The 27,300-nt window shown below is 42.4% G+C and overlaps 1 protein-coding gene across 1 annotated transcript in view; it reads right to left on the reverse strand.

Annotated features, from left to right (window-relative positions):
* Positions 1-27,300, reverse strand: part of LOC148521625 (sodium channel protein type 2 subunit alpha-like) — a 250,848-nt gene that overhangs the window by 108,756 nt on the left and 114,792 nt on the right. The window contains exons 14-15 of the mRNA XM_088474832.1: positions 21,538-21,776; positions 10-183 (exon numbers count right to left, since the gene is read on the reverse strand). Coding sequence (XP_088330958.1) covers positions 10-183; positions 21,538-21,776 — 413 coding nt within the window. The remainder of the gene's footprint in view (positions 1-9; positions 184-21,537; positions 21,777-27,300) is intronic.

A 27,300-nucleotide genomic window follows, 5' to 3' on the forward strand; every position in this document is an offset into this window, starting at 1 on the left:
AGCACTTACCAATCTAAAGGATCGAAGAACCGATAATCCTTCCACATCTGAAAGACCAAGTTCCATCAAGCTGAGACTGACAATGATACTATCAAATATATTCCAGCCCACTTGGAAATAGTAATACGGATCGAGTGCAATCAGTTTGAACACCATCTCTGCTGTAAAAATACCCGTAAACACCTAAAGAAGAAGACAATGTACATAATTGCATATGTTTTCAATATTAATCAATACAGTATATGGACAATTAATGAGGATACCCCAAGCCCTTCATTTTTTTTATTCCCTAAAAGCAAATATAAAGAAAAAAGCTGCATGAAGAACAATAAATTTGGAGGGACATGCTTGGACATCTGTATAGTTGTTGAACAGTGGAAGGGTCGAGTTGGGAGATATCTTGAGGCAAATGAAGAGATGTATGTTGGTGTAGTATTGCTTATGGCCTTGCAAGTACAGTATTTTATATGAGATTTGGTAAATACAGGCAACAAATGTGAGGCATCCATGCCAATTCTCCCGGAAGGTCCGGAAATTTGAGAAGGCTCTTTCCCAACCTCCCGCAGAGTTGCCCAAGCTCCCCGTTCCGCCCACTTCTGTATTGAGAGGCCGGGAGATTGGATGGTGCAATTCACATTGAATCATGTCATCCTAGCACTGCTCCTGCTGTAAAATATCTGAAATCATGGTTTTTAACAGTAAGGAGCGGGGCCACGATGACTGTAGCTCCCCTCCCATTGTAAAATGCCACAAATTGCGGCTTTAAATAGCAGGGTGTGGGACAGCGATGATGAAAATGTGGCGACATGCTTACCCCCATTAGAGAGGGGCTTAAAAAAGGTCGACAATGATGTTAAGATTAGAAGAGCGGAGCAGCAGTAGATGAACATATTGTGATGAACATGTACAACTAGTTAAAGGTTGCACTCCAAATCCATACCTCCTAACTTTCAACTTTCAAGGCTGTTTTTTGGAAGATCACGGAGCAAGGGAGGTGAACTTAAAATAATGTTACGCATGCTGCCAGGGCATGTCTTGATCATGCTTACTTTTCAGTAACCATTCACCTTATTTTAAATAGCAACATTTAAATGTTTAAAGGCCTGAAAATGTACTACTTCAAGCATGTGAACAGTTGGTCTATCTGGAAAACAGAAGGCGCTCTATGCAGAATTCACATGAAATTCCAACCAACTACTCGCCATCTAATTAATATAGACTTTTTTTTCTACTAACAAAAAACTGCACTTCACAAATACTCTACAAAACTGGATACTTCACAAACATATTTCCACTGACCAATGAAAACATCTTCTACACCGTAAGGCCACATTTTTTTTCAAACTTGTGTGAATTGGGGGGGAAATCTAGATGTATTGAAGCTGTTTGGGGTGTTATAAATTATCTCTATAGTCAGCAAATGATCAACTCTTGCTTGGTAACAGGGTATTACTGACAGGCAAATAGCATTCAGTCACATATTTAAATGACAACCGTACATTTGTCTTGTCAATCACTAGCATATTTATCATGGATCACTACTATCCATTTTTTAGTCTTTATAGGGGAGATGTACTAAGCTCTGAAAAGTGATAAACTGGAGAGTGATAAACAACCAGCCACTCAGCTCCCAACTGTCATGTTACAGGCTGTGTTTAAAAAAATGACAGTTGGGAGCTGATTGGTGATTGGCTGGTGGTTTATCACTCTCCAGTTTATCACTTTTCAGAGCTTAGTACATCTGGCCCTGGGCTGATGTAGAGTGGGATGCATGTAATATATAAAATGTACCCAAATAAGACGCATTTTGCACCGAATGCTGAGAGAGGTGCATTTCAAAATGCTTCCAGCTCTGCAAGGTTAAAATGTGCTCCAGGTTTATGCCATGAGAAAATAGTACTAAAAGTACCAGGTAGACTTAGGATAAAGCACATACAGTATAGCATATGCACCTGGTTTATGCCAGGAGATGTGGCTTGACAGTATTATTAGAAAATGCTAAATATACAGTTCACAAATTATACACAGTATATTACATTAATTAAGTGTCAGTCTGTCTGTGGCTGGACAATGTTATTAATAAATGCTGAAGTCCCATTTACCACGTAAAACAAACAATTAGAAAGACAAAATAAAAGTACTATGTAATCTGCTATCCTGCCGCGGAAATATTAATGAAATAATGCAAATAGACTGTAGCAGCCACACTAATAATTTATATACTATCAGTGGGACAGAGATAGAGGCACTTAGCCCAACAGCAGTGGCTGCTGACTGTCTTCATCATTATCAATGCATATTCTGCATTAGGAGTTGAGCACCTGTAAGATATACTGTACATCTCCTGGTAGGTAGGTGCATGTATCTTTTTTTGTGGTTTAGCGAAATTGCATTTGCATGAATAGGCCCTTGCTGTACTTGGCTTAAGCTTGCACTGCCCCTGTCTCCAAAAAGTACAAGGACTCATAAGCAGAATGCAGCCGTAGCTGCTTATAGATGGAGAAATAAGACTTTTACTTTACACAATACAAAAATGTATTTTTTCACAAAAACACCCTGTTTACATCTACATCAGTCCTCTAATGGCTTAAAAAACACATATTATGGGGATTATACATTATGTAAAACTATGAACAATGAAAGAAATTGGGACTGCCCCCCCATTGCCAATGGGGATAGGGAGAGGCTCCAAGTGCCCAGGTGTGAGATGTAACCCATACACATCCCAATCATACCATAACTATGATCTCCCCCAGCATACAAGTTGACAAACTTTGGCGTGCACCAAAGCAACATAGTCTGTAATGGGGGGTTGCTGCCCCCGTCCGATGGCTGCACCACCCAATACAAAGCCTTGCTCGTAATCTCTGTGTCCTTCCCCAGTCTATTTCATCACCATATTTTGTTACTTCTAATCACGACCATAGAACGTTATCTGAGCGGGTCTCATTTCTACCCTAATGTGACTTCCATGCTATCAGGTCTGACTGGGATCCAAAACACTGAGAAAACTTTGGGAAAGATTTTGAAATTATAGCTCATTTTTGGCAATGACATTAAAAGTGTCAATTAATGTTTGCTTCCATTAGTCTGACAGGCACCTACTCAGATGAATGGAAATATGATTGGTTATTATAGATTTAGTTTTGAAGTAGTTCATTAATTAATTTCATTCAAATCTATTTTATTTTTATTTTGTCACCAGTTTTGTAAATAAAAAAACAAAATAATGTAAAATGTGTTCAGAAAAAAAAACAATTTTGGAGGAAGAAAAAAAGTGCAATAACTGCGCAGACCTGTCGTGTGGGTATTTCCAGAGGTACCGCGCTAAATGACAATCTGTTTAATAATCTATTTTTTCAAAGTACGCGAAAGAGAATAAACAATATAACTGACAACTTCAGCCAAAGTGCGGTTGCTAATTACATGGCATGTGAAGTGCACTGCAGTATATTAATTTTTCATGGCTTTGGTTTAAAGGGATGAAACCAGATGAAGATCTTTGCTGGCAGACCAGGAATTGAAAACTTTTGTAGAGAATTCTGTATAATCCAGAGAAGTTCTGACATTTATCTGGATCAAATTAAAAACTATTCAAAGAATGCTTTATGGCATTATAATATTAGCCCAGAGACGCAACAGCTTAATTCTAATGAGTGTGTAAGCTACAGCAGCTTTATTGTTGTGTAACCTTTTGGTATAAATCAACATATGGCTGCAGCCAACATCTCACTCATGCTGAATAGAATATTGTAGGCTTTAGCTGGGTACACCCTGCACATATACAGTCAGGTGCATAAATATTGGGACATTGACAGAATTTTCATATTTTGGCCTCTATTCACCACCACAATGGCTTTGAAATGAAACAAACAAGATGTGCTTTAACTGCAGACTTTCAGATTTAATTTGAGGGTAATTACATCCAAATCAGGTGAACAGTGTAGGAATTACAATGGTTTCTATATGTGCCTCCCACTTTTTAAGAGGCCAAAAGTAATGGGACAAACTAAACAATCCTAAATCTAACTTTCACTTTTTAATACTTTGTTGCAAATCCTTTGCAGGCAATTACAGCCTGAAGTCTGGAATGCATAGACATCACCAGACACTGGGTTTTATCCCTGGTGATGCTCTGTCAGGCCTCTACTGCAAATGTCTTCAGTTCCTGCTTGTTCTTGGGGCATTTTCCCTTCAGTTTTGTCTTCATCAAGTGAAATGTATGCTCAATCGGATTCAGGTCAGGGGATTGACTTGGTCATTGCATAACATTCCACTTTTTAGCCTTAAAAAACTCTTTGGTTGCTTTTGCAGTATGCTTCGGGTCATTGTCCATCTGCACTGTGAAGCGCCGTCCAATGAGTTCTGAAGCATTTGACTTAATATGAGCATATAATATTGCCCGAAACACTTCAGAATTCATTCTGCTGCTTTTGTCAGCAGTCACATCATCAATAAATACAAGGGAACCAGTTCCATTGGCAGCCATACATGCCCACGCCATGACACTACCACCACCATGCTTCACTGATGAGGTGGTATGTTTTGGGTCATGAGCAGTTCCTTTCCTTCTCCATACTCTTCTCTTCCCATCAATCTGGTACAAGTTGATCTTTGTCTCATCTGTCCATAGGATGTTGTTCCAGAACTGTAATGGCTTTTTTTAGATGTTGTTTGGCAAACTCTAATCTGGTCTTCCTGTTTATGTGGCTCACCAATGGTTTGCATCTTGTGGTGAACCCTCTATATTCACTCTTGTGAAGTCTTCTCTTGATTGTTGACTTTGACACATATACACCTACCTCCTGGAGAGTGTTCTTGATTTGGCCAACTGTTTTTCTTCACCAGGGAAATAATTCTTGAGTCATCCACCACAGTTGTTTTCCGTGGTCTTCCAGGTCTTTTGGTGTTGCTGAGCTCTCCGGTGCGTTTCTTTTAAGAATGTTCCAAACAGTTGATTTGGCCACACCTAATGTTTTTTGCTTTCTCTCTGATGGGTTTGTTTTGATTTTTCAGCCTAATGATAGCTTGCTTCACTGATAGTGACAGCTCTTTGGATCTCATAATGAGAGTTGACAGCAACTGATTCCAAATGTCACACCTAGAATCAACTCCAGACCTTTTGCCTGCTTAATTGATAATGAAAAAACTAGGGAATAGCCCACACCTGTCCATGAAATAGCTTTTGAGTTGATAGTCCCATTACTTTTGGACCCTTAAAAAGTGGGAGGCACATATAGAAACAGTTGTAATTCCTACACCGTTCACCTGATTTGGATGTAATTACCCTCTAATTACCCTCTAATTAAATCTGAAAGTCTTCAGTTAAAGCACATCTTGTTTGTTTCATTTCAAAGCCATTGTGGTGGTGAATAGAGGCCAAAATATGAAAATTCTGTCAATGTCCCAATATTTATGCACCTGACTGTATATCTGCAGATGATAGTTCTTCATACACACTGACCAACCATCATCTGTGTTCTGTGTGTTGGAGGGGGCGAGTCCCGCTGGCCGTGGGTGTGTTGCACCCTCCTCCACGCGGCTGCCGCTGCAAGTGTACAGGCCGTCAGCTGACCGTCTGTACACAGCACGATGCCCCAATATATCTGCAGATATATTGGGCATCGGCTGTGTAGCACAGCTGACGTGATATGTCTGTGAACGACGTTCAGAGACATATCACTGGTACACACTGGCCTACGGGCATCCTTTACTTTGTAAATATGTCAAAGTACTGGCCAGAATGCTAATGGTGAACACTTTCAACACTTGCTATGACTTCCTTATGTTTCCCATAGACCAAGGTATGTCTGTGTCACATTTCACTAAATGAAATCAATTACTTTAAAAGTTATTAGAAAAACTTTGGGGCCAATAGCAAGTGAAACACTCTGTAGAACATAGCCTACATTGTAAATGGTATATAAAAATGATGTCTATCCAGGGGATCGGTATGATTTACCACCGGCCGCATGACAGCCTGACAGAGGTGGAAATCCCGATCGTCCATTAAGGTAAGTATGCTAACCTAATTCCCCCACCATGACCCTAATCCTCCCTTAGGTGTGCCTAACCCTAATCTCCCCCCCAAGTACCTAACCCTAATCCCCCCTCTAAGTGCCTAAACCTAACCCCCCCTTCCCCGCCGCCTAAACCTAAGTCCCCCGGGGGGGTTCCTAACCCTAACCTCCCCACGAGGGTGCCTAAGCCTAACCCCCCTGTTCCCCTAGCCTAACCCTAACCTGCTGGGGGGATGCCTAACCCTAAGTCCCCCCGGGAGCCCTAAACCTAACCCCCCCGCGCGGCTGTCCGCGCCCGGCTTACTTTCGATCGGTAAGCCGGGTGTCGGGCTCCCGGCGTAGGTCTAATGACAGACGTCGAGATTTCGATGCCTATCATCAGACACTTGCTGGGATTAGACGGTCGGGAAGCCGGCGGTTGGGATTTCATCCGTCGGCTTCCAGACTGCTTCCCCTATCCAGGAACCTTAGTGAAACCTAATATATGTATAATGCATCACAGTTTTTTACAAATTTACAGTGAGAATTCAGAACAACTTCCTATATGGAGATCATTCATTTCTGTGTAATGCATGAAGTGGGCTTGGGCCACCCAAATCCTTCTCTGGGTACCTCCACAACAGAAGGCCATTCAAAGTAGAGACTCAAGCAAAGAGGGGAGTTTCTACCTTCACATTTGCCTTACTATATAGACCCTGTTATAATTATAGCCTAATCTGAAGAATTATGAAAAAAATATCTTAATGTCTATTGATCTATACTAATCTGAATGTATTTAGTCAAAATGTTTCCAACGAATCAATGTAATCAAACAAAAGATTAATGTATGCTGATGAAGAAAACAGACTTTATGTCACCTTCTATTGAATATTTACAGATGCCCTTGTTAAGTGCTCCATAGATTCTAAAAAATATTTAAAATTCCTTTCGCAAGAGGGTAAATCCAAGTTTGTTATATATTCCTTATAAAAAAAAAGATCAAAGTAATACTTCTAATAGTTTCTGAATACCTCTGTAAAAATGTGTAACCTCTACAAGTAACCAGAAAATATGAGTCAACGAAATATACAGGCCACATTAGGAGCTATAAGGATAATCAATATAACTAAATCACGTTTCTTTTGTACAAGCAAAGAAAATTATACCACTATAAATGATACTATTATAAACAGAGCCGGCCCTAAGCATAGGCATAACAGGCAAATGTCTAGGGGCATCCCGATTTCCAAGCCTCGGGCCAGCGGTGGAGTGGCACAGCGGCAGCTACCACGATCGGAGCTCTGCTCCGATCAGGCAGCAGTCAGAATGAGCTTCTGCACATGCGCAGAAGCTCATTCTGTCCAGTGATGGTGGGGTGATTGGGCCGATGGTCTTCCCTAAAACACAGTCCAAGCCACACCTATTTACTAATGCTGAAGCCTCCTGCCGGGTCAGCTGGCCACATCAGCTGTCAGCCTGTCACTATTATTGATTCATCTCCGCCGCTTGTATCCCCGAGAATAGGAAGGTGGACTTACATTTCCATCGATTGGCTGAGAGAGTCACATGATGTCTCAGCCAGTGTAAAACAGAGCATGCTGGGAGATGTAGTTTTATTGTTCACAGACAGCATCGAGTGACTGAGTCCAGTAGCTGAACTTAGGGGATCATTCAGACCCGCTCGCGAGCAAGGGACGCTCGCAAGCGGGTCGATGTTTGCCCAATGCGCATGCGCGCGACGGAGGGAGCTCCGTCGTGCGCATGCGCGAGACCCGGCGAGCGACGAGGAATACGTCGCTCGGGGTCTCGCACCAAAGGGGGCGTGCTGTCGATGGTGACTGACAGCACGCCCCCTTTGGTGGGCGTGCCGGGGGCGTGGCTGCCAGATGGAGGCGTTCCCATGGGAACGCCTACCGTCTAAGCCCGTCCCCACTGACATCAGTAATGATGTCAGTGGGAGTGATTTTGGCTCTGATAGAGCCAAAATCACTCCTGGGCTTGCGGAAGCGAGACCCTACCGCAGGGTCTCGTTGCAAGCCCGATGGTCGCTCACTATAGCTGTAGGTGGTCACCCACAGCTATACGAGCGGCCAGGAGGACGCTCCATTTTTAGGGAGGAGGGCCCTGATTCAGAGCGAGCGCTCTCGTCAAAGCGTTCGGCTCTGAATCAGGCCCTTAACCTGCACGTGTTACTCAGGCATGCTTGCAGTATCAAGCTTGTCCTAACAATACACATCTCCAGTGGAGTGAGCCAGCATGCTCTGGATTGTGTTAGCTGGAAATTAAATGGATTCTGAATGCAACTTTTCAAACAAAGGTATAATGGATCTCTCTCTTTTTTTTCCTATCTATCTATCTAGCTATCTATCTATCTATCTATCTATCTATCTATCTATCTATCTATCTATCTATCTATCTATCTATCTATCTATCTATCTATCTATCTATCTATCATCTATCTATCTTTGTGGTCACATATAACTTTTCAAACTGTGTATCACTAAATGACTGTACTCAGTAAATAAAGAATTAGTCATTGTTGCACTGTATGAAAGTGTCAGTGAGTCGAGAGTCGTATATATATTTATCATGTTTCTGTATATGTCATATGTTATCACAATAGAATATACCAAAGTGCTTTTTTTAATTAAATTTACACAATGCATAAAATGTAAATGTTATGTTTTGAATGGTTTCTTTAATACTTAAGTCTGCAGTTGAACTGGGCTAACCCCTTTCACACCTCTAAAGCTGGGTACACACTAAAAGATGTTTGTACCCAGAAATGTCGTCGACGATCCCAGCGCCGACGGGCCGACATATCGGGCGGCTTGTACACACTGGGAGATCTGGTGCCCTGCCGCCCCTGCACAGCGCTGCATGGGATCGTCAGCCGCATCGCCTGATCTTACATGCTGCACATAAGTTCAGGCGATGAGGCTGACGACCCCACAGGAGTGCGCACTACACGATGTACTGCATACACACTACACATTTTTAACAATTTGTCGTTCCGATGTGTTGGAATTAACCAAATTGTTAAAGATATTGTGCAGTGTGTAGGGGGCCATAAGCCAGCCTCCACATTTTACATTGTGCCCCCCTTTCCCCATAAACACAAATCATTGCTTTTAGATGCATAGTGTTTTCCCATTGCTTCTAATACTAAATCAGATTAGTTGTAGGAATGGAAGTTATTTGTAGGATGTGGATTGAGGGCCTGATTCAGAGCCGCTCGTAAGTGGCCGCTCGTTCGCTCCGAGCGATGTTCGCACAACTGCGCATGCGTATGGGTTGTAATACGCATGCGCGAACCAGTCATTGCGGTCGGAAATTGTGTGCTTGCAAAATAGCGAATGCCTGCTAATTTGAGTGATAGGATGAGGCGTTTGTGGGTGGTAACAGGGGAAGGTGCTTGAAAACGGGGAGTGGTGATCCGAACGCAGGCGTGCCAAACGGTCAAAACGGGCGTTTTAAGGGTGTGCATAATTAACAAAGCAGCGTCATCGACCACGTCACTTGGTTCTCTTTTAGCCTGAACTGCTCGCATGATTGCGGTAGGAAAATCCAACCACAAGCACTGCGAGCAGTTCATACGCCTTTCGATGTACTCGATTAATCAAATAAATAGCGGAGATGACGTAGGATGCGAGCGGCCAGGGGGCGTTTTTTCCTAAATAGTGAGCGCATGTTTTGTTCGCTCGTTCAGACTAGGGATGTGCAGGCTCGGATAGGTTCGAGTTTGCACGTGGAGTTCGGATTTTTCCCTCCAAAAAAACGGAACTCAGAACGAGGCAAAACGTCATCTTACATGGACGAACATCATCATTCCTGGTCTTTTGTCCAGGAATGATGATGTTCGTCCATGTAAGATGACGTTTTGCCTCGTTCTGAGTTCCGTTTTTTTGGAGGGAAAAATCCGAACTCCACGTGCAAACTCGAACCTATCCGAGCCTGCACATCCCTAGTTCAGACATAGAGGCGTCAACAGACCGCAAACAGACTCTGAATCAAGCCCTGAATCAGCTCCATAAGCATACTACTCTCTTAGCGTATTTACACAAAAATACAACAAAACCATGTATAATTCTTTAGTTATCCATATCATGGGGCACATAGGAATGGAAGTCATTTGTGTATTCTTGTAGGGTGAGGGTGTTGTATGCTTTTGGGGCCGATTCATTACATGCATTTGTTCTACGCTCACTTCTGCTCCTTGGGCTGTGAACAGAAATGAGTGACAGACACATGACGCAAAGCTGTTTAAGTGTAATTGCTTCCGCCCCTATGTGTCTTATCTTTATGTGCACTTTGTATATGGCTCAGCATGGGGTGTATTTTTCCTTTGTATGAGCAGCTTGTGCTTACCTCAGTAATAATTGTGCTAGGTAGGTACAGTAGATGTGGTCACATAAGACATGTGGTCATGTAAGATAGGTGAATATGTCCCATAATGATCCAGCTCATGTAGGACTGATGAGAAATAAGTATCCATTGATGTAGATTAGTTAAATTTGATAACATAAATACTGTTTAGTCCTTGTGGATGTGCTGCTAATAAAGGATACTCCTAGAATAAATGTTCAAGAAAAGTGGGAGGGGCAGGACTGGAAGTGGGAGATGTAATGAGTGAGAGGGGGAGATGTCAGGATTAATTCTTAAACCGTCCCCCTTCCAAAAATAGAAGTCTAGATCTATCCCTGATTTTATCTACAAGTAAAATGGCCAGGTGAGGTTTGCTACGCTTGCCCAGCTGCAGCCGCTCCTCCCACGGACCTTTGCGGAGCTCCTGAGTCACACATCACCACCTCCGCCCGCTGTCCAGCAATAGGTCAGAAAAACAAGCAGGGGCGGCCTCTGGGAAAGGAGTGTTGGATGAGGCCAGGAATGCTGTCCTGGGAAAGGGGTGCTGTGCTGAATGAGGGGTGGTGTGCTGGGACAGGGGTGCTGGATGAGGCCAGGAGTGGTATATTGTATAGGTCAGTGGTATTTATATTGCCGTTTGGTTCCTTTATAGCCATACTGTAGTTGTAGTTGTACTGTATTAGTATATTTTGTGAGTTTACATTCATGTATGAACACTAAGCTTTATTGGTGGGGTTATCTGCTAGGGGGCACCAGCCAAAATCTTGCCTAGGGCACCAAATTGGCTAGGGCCGGCTCTGATTATAAATGATACTTATGGGAAGTAATGACATATCTCTGCTCTGTTTCAGAATGGGGTTATGGTATAGTTTTAAGAACCCATAACTACAGTAAATGTGCTCTTGGACATTAGGGCCATAGATCGACTACTGTATATAACATATTAGCACACGAATGTGCGGGATGCCGACGGTCTAAATACCGGTGTAGAAATCCCAACAGATCGGGATAACGGGACCAGTATCCCGACCGTTGGCATCCCGAAGGTAAGTATCGGGGTGTTAGGGGGATGTTAGGGTGTGGAGTTAGGCACTAGGGGGAGGGTTAGGGGTAGGCACTGGGTAGGGTGTGTTAGGATTAGAGTGCGGGGAGTGGAAGGTTAGGTTTAGGCACTAGGGGGCAGGTTAGGTTTAGGCACCGGGGAGGGGGTGTTAAGATTAGGGTGCGGGGAGGTTAGGCTTAGGCACTAGAGGAGGGGGGGTTAGGGTTAGGCACCAGGGAGGGAGGGTTAGGGTAGGGATTAGAAAAACACTTACCGTTAGTTCCTATGGATGTCGGGATGCTGCTGTCGCTATTCTGACCAGCGGCATCCCGACAGCTGGGATTTCATACCCAAACTTTTGGTGATGTTACAAAAAGGGGTTTGGGGCAAGAAATAAAAAAAAGTTTAATGTAATAGATTGATTTTAAAATTGTCACTGTTTGTCACCATCTGCTACTGATAAAATTGTACTTTTTTTAGCTTTTCCCCGGAGAGAGATTGTTGGAAAAAGTATGCACGATTGAGTTGTGTTTTATTTCTGTTTTATTTTAAATAAGCCTATATGTATTCATATCAATGTATGTCAATCTGTTATCACTTGGGGGGAGGGGGGGCAAAAAATACATGATTGCGTCCTTGCACACCCATAATGACAGAGCAGCTGCAGACAAGTATGTCTCCATCAATGTCTCCATCAAACAGTGACCAGTGAAATGGAGATAAAAAGGTGAAGAGAGACCAGAGTTGATGGGGAACAGAGAAGATATAAGAGACAAGAGAAAGGAGCTGAAGGGTTACAGACCAGAGACCAGTTGGTATAGCCCTGCAGGCTGCCAGAATCTCACTCCTCTGCATTTACAGCCAGGCTAAGGATAACATCAGGAGAGAGTTAGAGGCAGCTAGGGAAAGCAGGGTAGAGGAAAAAGATTGACTGTGAGAGAGCAGAGGCCTAGAACCTGGGGAGAGTAAGACAGAGAGAGGGGAGAGAAACCCGGAGAGAGGAGAGAGACCTGGGTAGAGGTGAGAGAGAACTGTGGAGAGGAGAAAAAGAGACCTGTGGAGAGGAGATAGAGAGACCAGTGGAGAGGAAAGAGAGTAAAGCACAGAGAGGAGAGAAAAAACCAGGGAGAGGACAAAGAGGAGATAAAGGTAGACCCAGGGAGTAGAGAGGCAAAGAGAAAGACAGAGTTCCAGGGAGAGGAGAAATAAAGAGAGACCAACCCTGGTAGAGCAAAATGAGAGACCCTTAGAGAGAGACCAAAGGAGAGGTTTAGAGAGAGAAGGAGATTCATGAGGAGAGAGAGAAGGACCAAGGGAAAAGTGAAAGAGACCTTGGAAAGAGAGAGTGAGAAAGAGACACATGCAAGAGGAATAAAGGGGAGGAGCAGAAGGAAAAATCACATGTCACACATTCCCAGGTGGGAAACCCCTTTATCTATTAGGTCTAGGGGCCACAGCTTTCTCTTTCTGAATATGTCACTAAAAAGATGGCTGCAAGCAGTGGGTACAGTATATGGGGAGAGCCATTGCTGTTTGGTTAGGGTCCCCCATGCCCTGCACACACTATGAATAGACCAATGACTGCATCTATATCATGGCCTTGAACTTTGACCACCTTACTGTGCTTCAATCCTTGTCATCTCTGTGTGCTTTGGCATTGTCTCTTCCCGGAAGTTTAAGTGCATGACTACAAAGATTTATCATTTTATGAAACTTATTCTACAGGTAACTGTGTGGAAAATGAGGTGTTGCTCAAAAGGGGATCAGTATAAATGACCGCCGGACCAAATCCCGACATCAGAAGACCAGCAGCAGTGAAGATGCCGACATGTATGTAAACTAATTATACCTAACCTTCTCCCCCCCCCTATCCCTCCATTGGGGTGCCTAACTCTAACCTCCCCCCTAAAAACTAACCTTAACACTATCCAACCCATAAGTGCCTAAACCTAACCCCCCTGTCCCTGCAGCCTAAACCTAACCCTCCCAGGGGGGGGTTTGCCTGACCATAACCTCCCCCCGGGGGTGCCTACCCCCCCTTCCCTTAGCCTAACCCTCCCAGGGGGGGTTCCTAACCTTAAGTCCCCCCCGGGAGCGCCTAATCTAACCCTTCTCACCCACAGCTGTCCACGGCCGCCACCCGGCTTACCTTCATTCGGTATGCCGGCCGTCGGGCTCCCGGCGTAGGTATAATGATAGGCGTCAGGATTTCGATGTCTATCATTAGTCCCTTGTCGGGATTGCATAGTCGGGAAGCCGGCGGTCGGCATTTCGACCGTCGGCTTCCTGACTGCATACCCCCATGAGCACTAGTCGGGTTCTAAATTAAATTTTTTGTAAAGGACTGTAAATATCTTATTTTAGTACAATTTCTATATATGTCCCAAAATTGTGGGAATAAATGGTTAAATTGAATGGTGCAAAATGAACATGTGATATAAAAGCATGCATTGCTATTACATTTTTCATTGACAATAAAAAATAATTGTTCTTCATTGATATTCTTCATTCCTCAGTGCACAGCAGCAGTTTTACAAGCCAGCTGCAAGATCTGCCATATAAGCACTTTTTGTTTTGTTACATGTTATAGGTAAAGGTGACCTCAGCCATTGCAAACAGTGCCTAATCATCTGATAGAATGATCAGGCTGCAGGCTAAGGTGTCAGGACTCGGAATGTGCCACCAGTGGTGAACTGACCATCGACCTTATTGGGATGTTACGTGGTACAGCTGTGTGACATGTTTTTTATTATTAACTTTGCAGCATGGAAGGGTCGTCTGCATAATGCTCTATCACTCCCCCTGTAGGGTGTGCAGTCAATCGCTACAGTACAGAGCCCTTCCTCCACTCTGATACCCTGTCCGCCTTGCATAATGCTGAAGGACTGCTTCCTCCTGCCTATGAACTTCTATTTATGTTGAAAAGGTGTTGTTAGGATTGTGCTGAAGAAGTTTATGGTTTTCTTAATAGGGCTTAATTAATGATAAATTAATGATTTTGTGTGACAAAATGGTTTATTATGGTGTTACTAAAATGCTCTCTGTAATGTATAATGGTCACTAAGATGCTCTTTGTGCTGCATGGTAGTTACTGAATGCTCTTTATATTGTATAGCTCACTGGGATGCTCTCTGTATTGTATGCCAGTCACTGGGTACTCTCTGTTTTGTATAGCGTCCAGTAGGATGCTCCCTGTATTGTCTCAAGCTTCCAGCATGTCATTGAGGAGGGCATTTGCACTGATTATGAGGGTGAGGGGAGGGGGGGTGGCTCTTTATCAGGGTCTGTTTGTAACTCAAGACATTGATTTTGGTACTTCTGAAAAGGCTTGCGTTTGTAAACTTCCTAATAGTTTTAAGGCATAAACAGCAAGGCATCAGTTAAGTAAAGATAAAGTGGTATTAAGCAGAACTTTCAGGTGACCATTTTGCTCTTTCCACCATGTCACTTGCCAGATGTACACTCTGATTTTATTGGGCAATTTCAAAGACTGAAATGTGTACATGCCCTTATGTATGCTAGAGGTAATACCAACAGGGATACATTTACAGGTGTGTCCTCATACATCTAGCCTCAATACGCCACGCAGCACGTCTTGCCTGGCGTAAGTGAGCTGCCAGGTCCCGTGTAACTCTGTTAGTATCAGGTGTCTTTTTTAGCCAAAAATGTGTCTAAATCATGACTAGGACTCACAAGCAGGCTGTGTGCACCTGAGTGTGTATATGAAGCGGAACTTGGAATGAAAAAAGCTGCGGCCGCTACATTGTAACACTTCGTATGCAGATTCAGAGACTCGGTCGCACACAGATATACAAGTGTCACATATCAAATTAATCAGCACAGTCTGCTGGTGCGTCCTAGTTGTATGACATTGCAACTTAGATGCATTTTCGGCAAAAAAAGACGCCCGTCGCAAGCAGTCTCACGGGACCTGGCGCGCTGAGAGGGCCTTTTTGACAAAATTGCAGCAAAGATGTGCGAAGAAGCATCTGTACTTAGCGTCAGTTTTGCTGTCAATTCAAAACCAACAGGCAGCGATGAAGATTTGGGGGTAAATTTACTAAAGGTCGATTTGCAGCACTCAAATCAACTCAAATTTCATGCAGTGAAAATCGTTTTCTCACTGCATTTACAATGAGTCGATTTGTTTTGCGATTTGCAAAACAAATTCGATTTGAGTCGGTTTTGAAGAGTGATTTGCTGTTCGATTTGGCAAGTTCATGTCCAAATCGAAAGGCAAATCACACTTCAAAACGAACTGCAAATCCCCGACACAATGAACTGCTTCATGCTTTCACTTTCAGCATGAACAGTTCGTTGTCACACAGATACATGCAGACATCAGTGAGATGCCTGCCTGTATCTCTCTGTAAAAAGTGTTGTAAAGAGTTAAAAAAAAAAACCGCGAGGTCACCTCCCAAAACACATCCAGCCCCAGACTTTTCCAACCCAGTTCTGGTTGACTAAGTACAGGAAAAAAATTACGTAGGGTCTCCCTGTACTTAGTACAACCAGCACTGGGCTATGGGAAGCAGAGCTGGTTCTGGATTTACAGGGAAAAATCTGAGTAGGGTTCCCCTGTAAGATCCAAAACCAGCCCTGGACCCTTTCTAACAGGGGACTGATGCCACAGCCAGGGGAGCCCTATCACCGGGCCCCCCAGCCGCAGCATCAGCCCTCACCGTTAGTCAACCCAGGCCAGGGATCCTTGGCTAGCGCACTGTCCTTCTTTTAAATTTCTCAAAATATGGCTACTGTGGCTGCGATACTGCAAAAGTGAATGCAGCCGCTTGCATGTACACGCCTACTATACATAGCACGCCCATGACACTCCCATAGAATGCCTCTTTTTGTTTAACCTCAGGTTACCTTCCAGTCTCCACCAAGATACTCCCATGGTTCGCAAGTGCCGTCTCTAGTTATAGTGATGTTGTATGCATCTGCGTACGCTGCCGCACATCTAGGATCGCGCGTGCTTAGTAAGGGTTTCCTAGACTCTTTGTGCATGTGCAGTAACAAAAACAAAATCAGTCAACTGCGGAAATATCGACATTGCGTCCACCTCTGAAGCAGGCCATAAGCCCTGAGCGTCTAGAGTATCAGGATTTACTAAGCATTGATTTTGACTGTCATTTAAAATCTGCCATCGATGCCCATCGGTTTTGAAGTTCCTATCCCGATGCTAACCCAATGACAAACCATTGAGAATCTGCCATCAATCAGCTGCGGATTTCAAGCATTGAACAGATCAATAAAATCTGTGCAGGCTTCTATGGAAAAAATGGCTAAAAACTGGATCCCCCCAAAAAGATAACCAGCCTAGGTTATTGATGAGAAATAGGGGCATAATGGTGTGGGGTCCTCTCTACTCTTCTATAACCAGCCCTAGTCTGAACCAGCCAGGCCTGGTGACACTGTAGCAGTTTTTATTTATTCTTATGGACAGTGGGCCTGATTCAAAGATGGACGTAAACCCAATATTTTTTCAGTTGACTGATGTTAAATATACTTTGCGCACATCGGAGTCGCACAGCGAATGCATCCCAATAAATTAACGTTGTTGGTCGCAGTGGGGATTTACATGCAGAGTGACTGACAGGTAGGGACCATTTGTGGGCGGTAACGGGGGTTGGTTAGCGAAACACGGGCGTGTCTCAACCATTTTGTACGTAGATTCGTTGGCTCCGGTGTATTAGTTTCAACGCTCATTCTGAGTAACCATAGCGTTACTCAGAAGTTTGATAATCGATTAATCTGTGTCCGATGGTACGTCTTTGTACGCAGTCACTTGTATTTGCGAAGTCAACGTTTCAGCATAAATATAGGTAGCTGCGACATTTTGCGTTTTTTTTCGTACAGTACAAAGACGCAGTTGCATTGGGTTTGGCGTTCAGCTCTGAATCAGGCCCAGTGTCCCCGAGTGACCTCTCATTCGAGGCGGGGCTCTCAGAGGAGCAGTAGTATCCTTATTTTGAGCTGCCAAGATCGTGAATGCTACATGGATCGAAGAAATCCACTTTCCATGGATTAGTAAGTAATACATGGGAGAGAGAGGAGTGTGAGGGTCTTTATTTAATAAGATTTTACAATATTCAATGTGTGTACTCTCTTTTGTTTAATATTTTTTTACACGTGGACTACAGGTGTCAGCATGCCCTTAAAGCTGGGACATGCTAGCACTTGCCCCCCTATTTTTCAATATCAACCTAGGTTAAGTGGCCTAGGGATGGTTATCATTTTATCAAATTTACTAAACCGACGCTTACTAAATTTACCTCCAAATGTCTCTGCAAAGGAAAGAGTTACACAAAGAATTTTGCAAAAATGTATAGTTACAAAAACAATGAAAAAAAATAAAAAATTACAACGTAAAACATATTTAACAACCAAAATTACCATGCCTCTGTCTAGGCATGTACACAAAATGAATAGTTCTGTGATTTTTGTACAGACTTTCCATTGCAATGCAAATGAACCCTTTATTATCACTGTTGTACATGATTCTCTTCAATGATCACCTACAGTACATTTCTTCAGTTCTGCACAGCTCAGCAGGATGCATTCTGCATAGTCAGAACTTCCACAGAGCAAATAGAGCGCTGTACATACAATTAACCTTTAGATCAATAATTGCCTTAATCATTTTACAGTTGTAACACACTTGCCAATTATTCTTTAAAAAATATTTTTCACTTGCTTAAGTCCAGTGGAGAAAAGAAATGTCAATTAAACAAGTTGGGGTCAGGGTCAGTGATGCTGATCTTTTGACCTGTGACCTCTACGGGTGTGGTACAAAAGATCAACAATGTAAAGGTGAACAGTCAATGGGTAGACACTAGACGGTCAACATGAAATAGGTCAACAGGTACAAAATGTCGATTGACAAAAGGTTGATGATGCAGAAGGTCAACAGGGACAAAAAGTTGCCAGGTTCAAATGGATGACACACATATTGTAGACACAAAATTGGTCGACACAATTTTTTTTTAACTCTAATCCTAACCCTTACCCTCCCCTAGAGCCTAACCCTAACCCTCCCCCTGGTGCCTAACCCTAACCCTCCCCCAAATTCCTAAACCTGACCCTAGCCTAACCCTAATCCTCAACCTAATGCCTAACACTAATCGTCCCCTCTGGCAGCCTAACTCTAACTCTCCCCCAAGTGCCTAGGCCTAACCCTCACCCTAACCCCTAACACTATCCTTATAAATGTTGAAAAAACATAAGAGACATGTCGACCATTTTGTGTCAACCATATGTGTGTCAACCATTTGAACCTGTCAACCATTTAACCCTGTCAACCTTTTGCACTGTTGACTTTTTGTCAGTCAACCTATTGCATGTCAACCTATTGCATGTCAACCTATTGCATGTCAACCATCTGGTGCTGACCCATTGACTGTCGACCTTTACAGTGACAAACTTCTATCCAGATACCGACCTCTGCTCTACTCTTCTGACCATACCTAGTTGTTCAGATGCTTGGATTGGCTACAAGTTAATTTACTCACTTCCCACATCAACTGCCAATACATGGACATCCAAAGCTTGGCTACTGATGACGTCATTACATTATAATCAGTACCGGATTAACAAAAGGGCAGCCGGGGCAGTTGCCCAGGGACTCCAACACATAGGAGGGCACCACATATAGCTACATCACCAATATCATACTGGGAGGTGAGTGGGGCAGGGCACAGGCTGCGACAAATTATGCCATGACAGGCAGTGTGGCTGGGAGGAGCCAACTGAGAGGGGCAAGAAGGAGGAATAAGAAGGTCACATGCGTGCAGGGTGTGAGATGCAAATGGGTCCCTGGGTCATGGGGGACCCAGCACCATGGGTCCCTCCACCTCTGCGGTGCATTTTCCCAGTGACATCTTCGGAAAGATGGCACTGTGCAGCATCTTAGCGAAAATCACTTGGAAGGTAGTGCTGTGGAGGAAGTACTCGCTTGCCGGCAGAAGGTAAGATGAGGGGCTTTAGGGTGGATGCTGTTCAGAGAAGGGCGTTAATACGCCCCTACATCAGTGATATGGTCACGGCATAGCAGATGCTCCTTTAAAGATCCTGCTGCAGCTTGTTGGATCCAACTCTTGTGATAACAGGAAGTGAATAGCAGTTGGGGATGCATAATATGAACTGGGGGCACTGTGTGGTATAATATGAACTGGGGCATTGTGGCATAATGTGAACTGGGGGGACTATCTTGCAACATAATATGAACTGGAGACACCGTAGCTGGTGACACTGCAACAAGTTCGCTGCCTAGGTGTCATCCTTGACTCTGAACTGTCCTTTGTTCCCCACATTCAATCTGTCTCAAAATCATGTTACATACATCTAAAAAACATATCCAAAATTCGACCATATCTCACACAAGACACTGCAAAAACTTTAATCCATGCACTCATATTGGTTGCCGGTTTTCTACCGTATTCAATACACAATACTTTTACTGACACATAAGGCTATTAACCAAACCACACCAACATGCAACTCTTCACTCATCTCAAAATATCTCCCAACCCGACCTCTCCGCTCAGCACAAGATCTGCGTCTCTCATCCCCATGCATTACTTGCTCCCATTCACGGTTACGGGACTTTTTTCGGGCTGCACCCACTCTATGGAATGCCTTACCACACACAGTAAGACTTTCCTCTAGTCTCCAATCTTTCAAGTGTTCCCTGAAAACTCACCTCTTCAGGCAAGCTTATCAGATTCCAGAACCGCCCACATACCCTTCATAGCTTCCATATCTAATTACATCCCATTTCACAGCCCACATATAACCTCACACATTGTCTTTCTTTCACATCCTCCTGACATTTTGATCCGACATTCCTGTGTGACTGGATCATGCAGCCCACCAAGAAACTCTGCATTCTGGCTAGACCAAAATGCAATATATAGCACCTATCCTTGTGTATCAACACCTATTTCCCCATAGATTGCAAGCTTGCGAATAGGGTCTTCCTACCTATATATCTGTCTGTGATTACCCAGTTTTGTTCTATTAATGTTTCCAATTGTAAAGTGCAACGGAATATGCTGCGCTATATAAGAAACTGTTAATAAATAAAAAAGAATTTGAACTGGGGACACTGTGGCATAACATGAACTGGGGCGCTATAGTTTGTTCCATACATTTGTGGTGCTTCAATAACAATGCCAGTATATCACTTTTATTTGTAGGGATGGCCATAAATTTGTTGTCTTGGGGCCCATACAAGCCTTAATCCAGACCTTTTTATAAAACATTGACCCGTGAGATGCCCTGTTGTCCTGCCACATAACAGGGCATTTTTCCCTTTAGTCTTTGGTTCATGCCTTTTCTTATTTCTATGCTATTTTTTAGGTTAGTAGTAATATCTTTAAACAGTATTTCAAGTTACAGAAATAATCTAGGTTTTATTTGGCTAAATTATATAACAATTTGACATACAGTACAGTCTATTATACATTTGTGCCTGAACTGGTGAGTTGAAAAGAAAAAAAAAAGGCAAAAAACTCCCAAACCACAGAAACACTCAATACAGATGTGTTCACATACATATAGCCTCCTAGCGCCACAAGTTGAGCTACACATAACGCGGGAGCTCTGACTGACTCGGTAGCGCCGAGCGTCTTTTTGTGCGACTTTTACCTTCAAATGCGTCTTATTTATACAGTGATGCGAATAGATAGCACAAGCAGCTTCTACTGATTAAAGTTATATGCAGCATGCCTATGTTCTGTGAGCGACTGCATACGAAACGCTACGTTATAGTGTTACGGCTGCTGACACTGTAACGTAGCATTTCGCATGCAGATACATCCGCCCTAGCTCACGGAACATAGGCATGCTGCATATCATTTTAATCAGCAGAAGCTGCTTCTGCTATCTATCTATTCACATCGCTGTGCGAATAACATGCATTTGAAGATAAAAAGTTGCACGAAAAGACTCTCAGTGCTACCAAGTCACGGTGCGACTAGAAGGGCTGTTTAACGCACAAGGAGGCTAGATGTATGAGGACCCATCTGTAGTTGCACCATGTCCCACTTAAAATGCATTGTAGAAAATTGATCACACAAGAAAACATTGTAGCCAATCAATATTCTGATTAGTTGTAAAATGATGACTTACCAGATTTCCAACAGTAAGAACGCTACTAAATTGATCAGTTATGGGATAATGTTCCATTGCCATAAACAATGTGTTTAAAATGATGCAGATTGTAATTGCAAGATCAACAAATGGGTCCATTACAATCATATTAATAACATTCTTTATCTTCAGCCACGTGTCAGAGCAGTCCCATATCAGGTAGGTGTTAGAAAATTTAGTCCAACATGGAGGACATTTTTGCCTGGATTCTTCCAATTCTGTGGAATATGTAAAAAAAAAAGATAAATTATGATGAGTCTAGCTAATATTGAAATGCTTATACCACTGAAGATTTTGGTAGCTTTGTCTAGAATCTCCACTTACTGCATAGGAAAGTAGATTAAAACGGCTTTAGTATCGCCAACAGGTGGTAATAGCTGGCAAACCATTGTTTCTTTGCTTTATAACTTATGGCCTGATTCAGGAGTACACGTTATTGCAACCCCGACTGCCTCTATATGCTGATGATATTTGTACAGAGATGACCACCGGCTGTAGCACTAATCCGCCGATGTGTGTATAAGACAAACCATCGGATGCATCGGTCGCACTATCAAATATTGCACCAACCCTATAGAGGTATAGATTATTTGTCTAAACATGGCTGCCTGTATCAGTGCCACTGCATCTTAAGTCACAGTTGTGGTCAGAGATACACCAGGGCATACTTGCCTACTGTCTAAGAATGTCAGGGAGACTACCTTAAATAGTAGCAATCTCCCAGAGTCCCTGAAGAGTCTAGCAATCTCCCTGATTGCGCCTTATCCCCATAATGTAGCTGTTATATACTTGGAAAAAAAGAAATTAGATATATACATTCAAATGGTATAATCAATGCAATTTCCCTGTATTGGTTATAAGGCACAATGATGTATCAGTGTGTTTTCATCAACAAGTAGATATTAGTGAGAAACTACTGCTGCTTTGGGGCTCGTTTACATTTGGAAGTAAGTCATCAACTTTATGACGCACCTCTCAGATGTAGCAATACACACCCACTTTCCTGTGGCACTCATATGTGTTGCTTTCACAATATCCCTGAAATGCTTTTTCAAAAGTAGGCAAGTATGCACCAGAGACATGCCCGCATCTGGCTATCTGCCCTCCTGTTACCACACAGAAACACCCACGGAATCTGCTTCTTTCTGCATCCAAAATTCGTTCTGCGGCTCCCGGTAGAAACTATCAGGATGCATGCGCAATGCACCTCTGAATCAGGCCCTTAGGGGTATATTTATGAAGGTGCAGGATTTTAGAAGTGGAGTTGTTACCCATAGCAACCAATCAGATTGTACTTAACATTCATCCAGCACTTTCTAGAAGATAATAGCTAGAATCTGATTGGTTGATATGGGCAACATCTTCACTTCTAAAATATACCCCTTAGACTCTTGTGGACATTTGTAGTTGTATACTATTTTTAGGCAAATGTTTACTGACAACAGGCTATGGAGCTCTTTTTGCAGAGCAAAATGGCATACCCTTGGACCTGCCAAGCACCTCGATTTGCACAAGTGAGCCTAGAATTCTACCGATAAATAAAAGTAAATATTGTCAACTGCAGGATAAAAACACATATCTGAAACTCAGAGCGGATCCCAGCAATAAGATTAAGAGCACCATGAATAAATTTGTAGATAAATATCGCGATAACGGAACGATCACAGAGTAACAGTATGCTTTTTTAAACAACAAAGATGCCACAATACCAGTCATATACATACTACCCAAAGGGGAACAAAGATGAAAAAAATCTTCCTGGATGACCCTTTATTTCAGGCACAGGAGGTCAAACTACCAATCTCTCATCTTTTATAGTCTTACACCTACAACCTCTAGTTCAAAAGAACACCTCTTACCTACGAGATACCATGGATATTTTAAATAAACTCAAAGATATAAAATGGAAAGATGGTATTATAATGATAACTGCAGATGTCAGCTCTTTGTACACCTATGAACAAGGGAAAAGAACCATTTTATACTATTTATCCAAGACAGATATGAAGGAAGGTTTGAGAGATTTTATCATAGAAGGTATAGATTTTAATCTAAAAAAATAACTTTCTATTTTAATGGTGATTTTTATTTTTAGAAGACTGGTACTGCTATGGGCACCAAGTTTGCCCCCAGCTATGCAAACTTATTTATGGCCCACTGGGAGGAAAAAAACCTTCTACCAAAGATCCTCGAGCTTGGTGACCTTGGTGTCCTGGCACAGATACATTGACGATATATTAAGAGGAAGAGAAGAAGTTTTAAAATACTTTCTCAATTATCTTACCCATAATGAGCATAATATTCAACTCCTTTTTAATTATAATAAAGACTCTATCCAGTTTTTAGATTTAAATATATATCAGTGAAGGAGGAATCCAAACTAGTAGATAAAGCAAACCCATGATTCAGACACGTATTTGACAAGTGAACATCATCGCAAATGGTTGGAGGGAATCCCTAAGAGCCAGTTCCTATAATTAAGCCATAATTGCACAGAAGATAAAGTCTTCACTAAACAACTGGATAGTATGAAGCAACGATTCTTGAAAGTGGTTATAAAATAGATATTACAGAAAAATAAACCATTTTGATGGATAGGAACTAACTTCTAGTAACAAATACCATCAAAAATATAGGAAACTCAGACAACACAAAATGGGCTTTTATAACCAAGTATAGCCACCAGCACAAGGAGATAGAAAAATGAATCAGAAAGGATTGGCGTATCCTCAAAAGTGACCTCTTATTGAAAAAATATCTACCTGAAGCTCTGTGCTTCATATATAGAAGAGCCCCACATCTAGTTAAGAGTTCGCAGGATGTCAAGGAGAAGAACCAGTTTCTCTCAACCAATGAATGCTTTTGCCCCCCGTACTTTCACAACCAGGACTGGTTCAGAAAAGCCTGGTTCTGGTTGTGTTTTCCGGGGGTAACCCCACGTCATTTAAAAAAAACACTTTACAACCTTTTTACACACAGAAACATGTACAGATCTCACTGATCTGTGCATGCATCTGTGTATTTCACAACTGCTCATGCAAAAAATTCCAGCACGAAGCAGGTCTATTATTTTGGGATTTGAAGTTCGATTTTGCTTTCGATTTGGATATGGGCATGCAAAATCAAACAAGAAATCACTATTCAAAATCAAACCAAGTCGAATTCGATTTAGAAAAGGCTTCCAAGATTGAATTTTAGTAAATGTGGAATTTTGACAGGGATTTCTACATTCGATTTTATTTGATTTCAGGTGAGCTAAATCGAACATAAAGTCGAATGAAAAAATCTATCTTTGATAAATATACCCCCATAAATGTTGAAATCATAACATCCCATTTCTAAACAGCTAGCTTCTACTGTTTAGGTTTACTACAGTAAACAGTAGCAAATAAAAATACAATGTGAAACGATAGAGACTTTTACAAAAACGCCTTTAATAAATCAATTGTATTTTGAATGCCTAGTGGTCATTTAAGAACCAGATCCCTATATAATTTACTACTGTGAACTAGCATGGAATACCAGTACCATACATTCTTCACAATGCAGTTCCCTTAGAGAATGCTGACAATACTGTACATGCAAATTTCTAGTTCCACTGATGGAGTGAATAACCTTGAGTTGGGCAGTGTCTGACATGTTCCATGATCAATTGGTTGGAAAAACCTGTCATACTTGTTAATGTTCAATAAGCAGAAAACTTAAGATGTCTGTTAACTATTAACATCACAAGCCTAACTCATTCTAAAGTTGAAGCATTCTACAGAAAGTGACAGAGCCATGTAACACCAGCACTACAACATGCCAAGATCTGGTTCCTCTATGTCTACTGTGTGAATTAACGTAAATGACAATGGTTCTCCGTCAGCAGATATTCTAGGCAGACATAAATGAGGACAGAGAGCAAAATTATAAGGGAAAATCAACAATTTCTCCTAGGACAATGGAATGATGCATTACGGATGGTGGAATTAGGACATTTTATTAAATATAAATAAATGATCTTGATAAGCATCCCTACTCTGCATACACGTAAATGTATATTTTTCACATTTCACATCTGTAGGTCTGATTCAGGGATTTACTCTGATGCCGCTACAGCTGCAGATTTCTACGCAGTGGCTATGCAAAAATCAGCAAATGTCGCTGCCACCGGGATCAGTACTGAGATACGCAGTATCCGTGGCAGAACAGTCGATAATTGGCTTTGTGAGTAACCCTATGGTCACACAGAATAGCCGCAGCAACTAAGAGGCCGGAGCCATTTTTACTGCATGCAGGATCATAGTTGCAGAATGAGACACGCCCGAAATGGTCGCCACATGCCTGCGTTTGGGTCGCTAACTCCTCATTGTCGCCCATAAATGGTCCCTGCCTGTCAATCACTTTGTGAATAAATCCTCGCTGCGTGTGACAACGGTACTGAAACTTGACGCACGTGCAGATCACTGCCATTGCGGTCAACTCTGAATCAGTCCCTGTGTTTTTATGCAAAAGTGCCTAAAACTACATCAGGCCCATGATTACCTACTCACTGATCTCTCCTTACCCCTTCAGATACACCAGTACTGCAGCAATGTATTCCATGACATCATTTTAAAATGTTATTAACTATGCATGTGGTCTGCAAGAGCTTGAATAGTAAAGTGCATTGTTGTATAGCAATCAGTGATGTGCTATATATCCATTGTATTTATTGTTCAGCAGACGAGCTCAGGGCAGAACTGTCATTCAATCACTGATCTCTTACTCCAGACCTCTCATCAGCCCTGAGTAACAGCTGCTGAACGGCAAATGTAACCAACATAGCAATGCACAGCACTGATTACAATACAGCACTGTACTTTGCTATAATATACCATTTTGCTTAAAATGCAAATATTGGAGTACAAGTTATATGGTGTGAAACTGGAGAGCGTAGGAGAGGATAGAGATGGAAGCAGGGACTGAGGCCAGCGTACGAAGTGGCAAGTTATTATGGCTGTGAGCAGTTTGCTGTCTCCCCAGTAGACAACTATCCTGTTTAAGTAAAAATAAATAAACATGAGATCAGTCTTTTTTTGTTAAAAAGAAAAAATAAGTTGCTGCAATTCAGCTATAGTTCTCATGTATTGTCCTATTTTTTTTTTTTTTTTTTATTTATCAGCATAACCAATACAAATTTTAATTAATGGCACACTAACTGTCAGATCTGCAATGGATCTGGGATGTCTCTTTTGGGATCCCAGAACAATGGCTCACTGACAGTTGGGATCAAAGACCAATGGTACACTGACACTTAAGATCCCAGCACAATGGTACACTGACACTTGGGATCCAGAACAATGGCACACTGACACTTGGGATCCAGTACAATGGCACACTGACACTTGGGATCCAGGACAATGGTACACTGACACTTACGATCTCAGAACAATGGCACACCGATACTTGGGGTCCCAGAACAATGGCACACTGACACTTGAGATCAGAATGAAACTTGAGATCCCAGAACAATAGCACACTGACACTTGGAATCCCAGAACAATGGCACACTGACACTTTTAATCCCAGAACAATGGCACACTGACACATGAGATCCCACAACAATGGCACACTGATACTTGGGGTCCCAGATCAATGGAACACTGACACTTGAGATCTCACAACAATGGAACACTGACACTTGGAATCCCAGAACAATGACACACTGACACTTGATATACTAGAACAATGGCACGCTGACACTTGATATAACATAAC

Source organism: Taudactylus pleione, unplaced genomic scaffold, assembly GCF_031769625.1.
Source record: "Taudactylus pleione unplaced genomic scaffold, aTauple2 ptg000156l, whole genome shotgun sequence".
NCBI classification, from domain to species: Eukaryota; Metazoa; Chordata; class Amphibia; order Anura; family Myobatrachidae; genus Taudactylus; species Taudactylus pleione.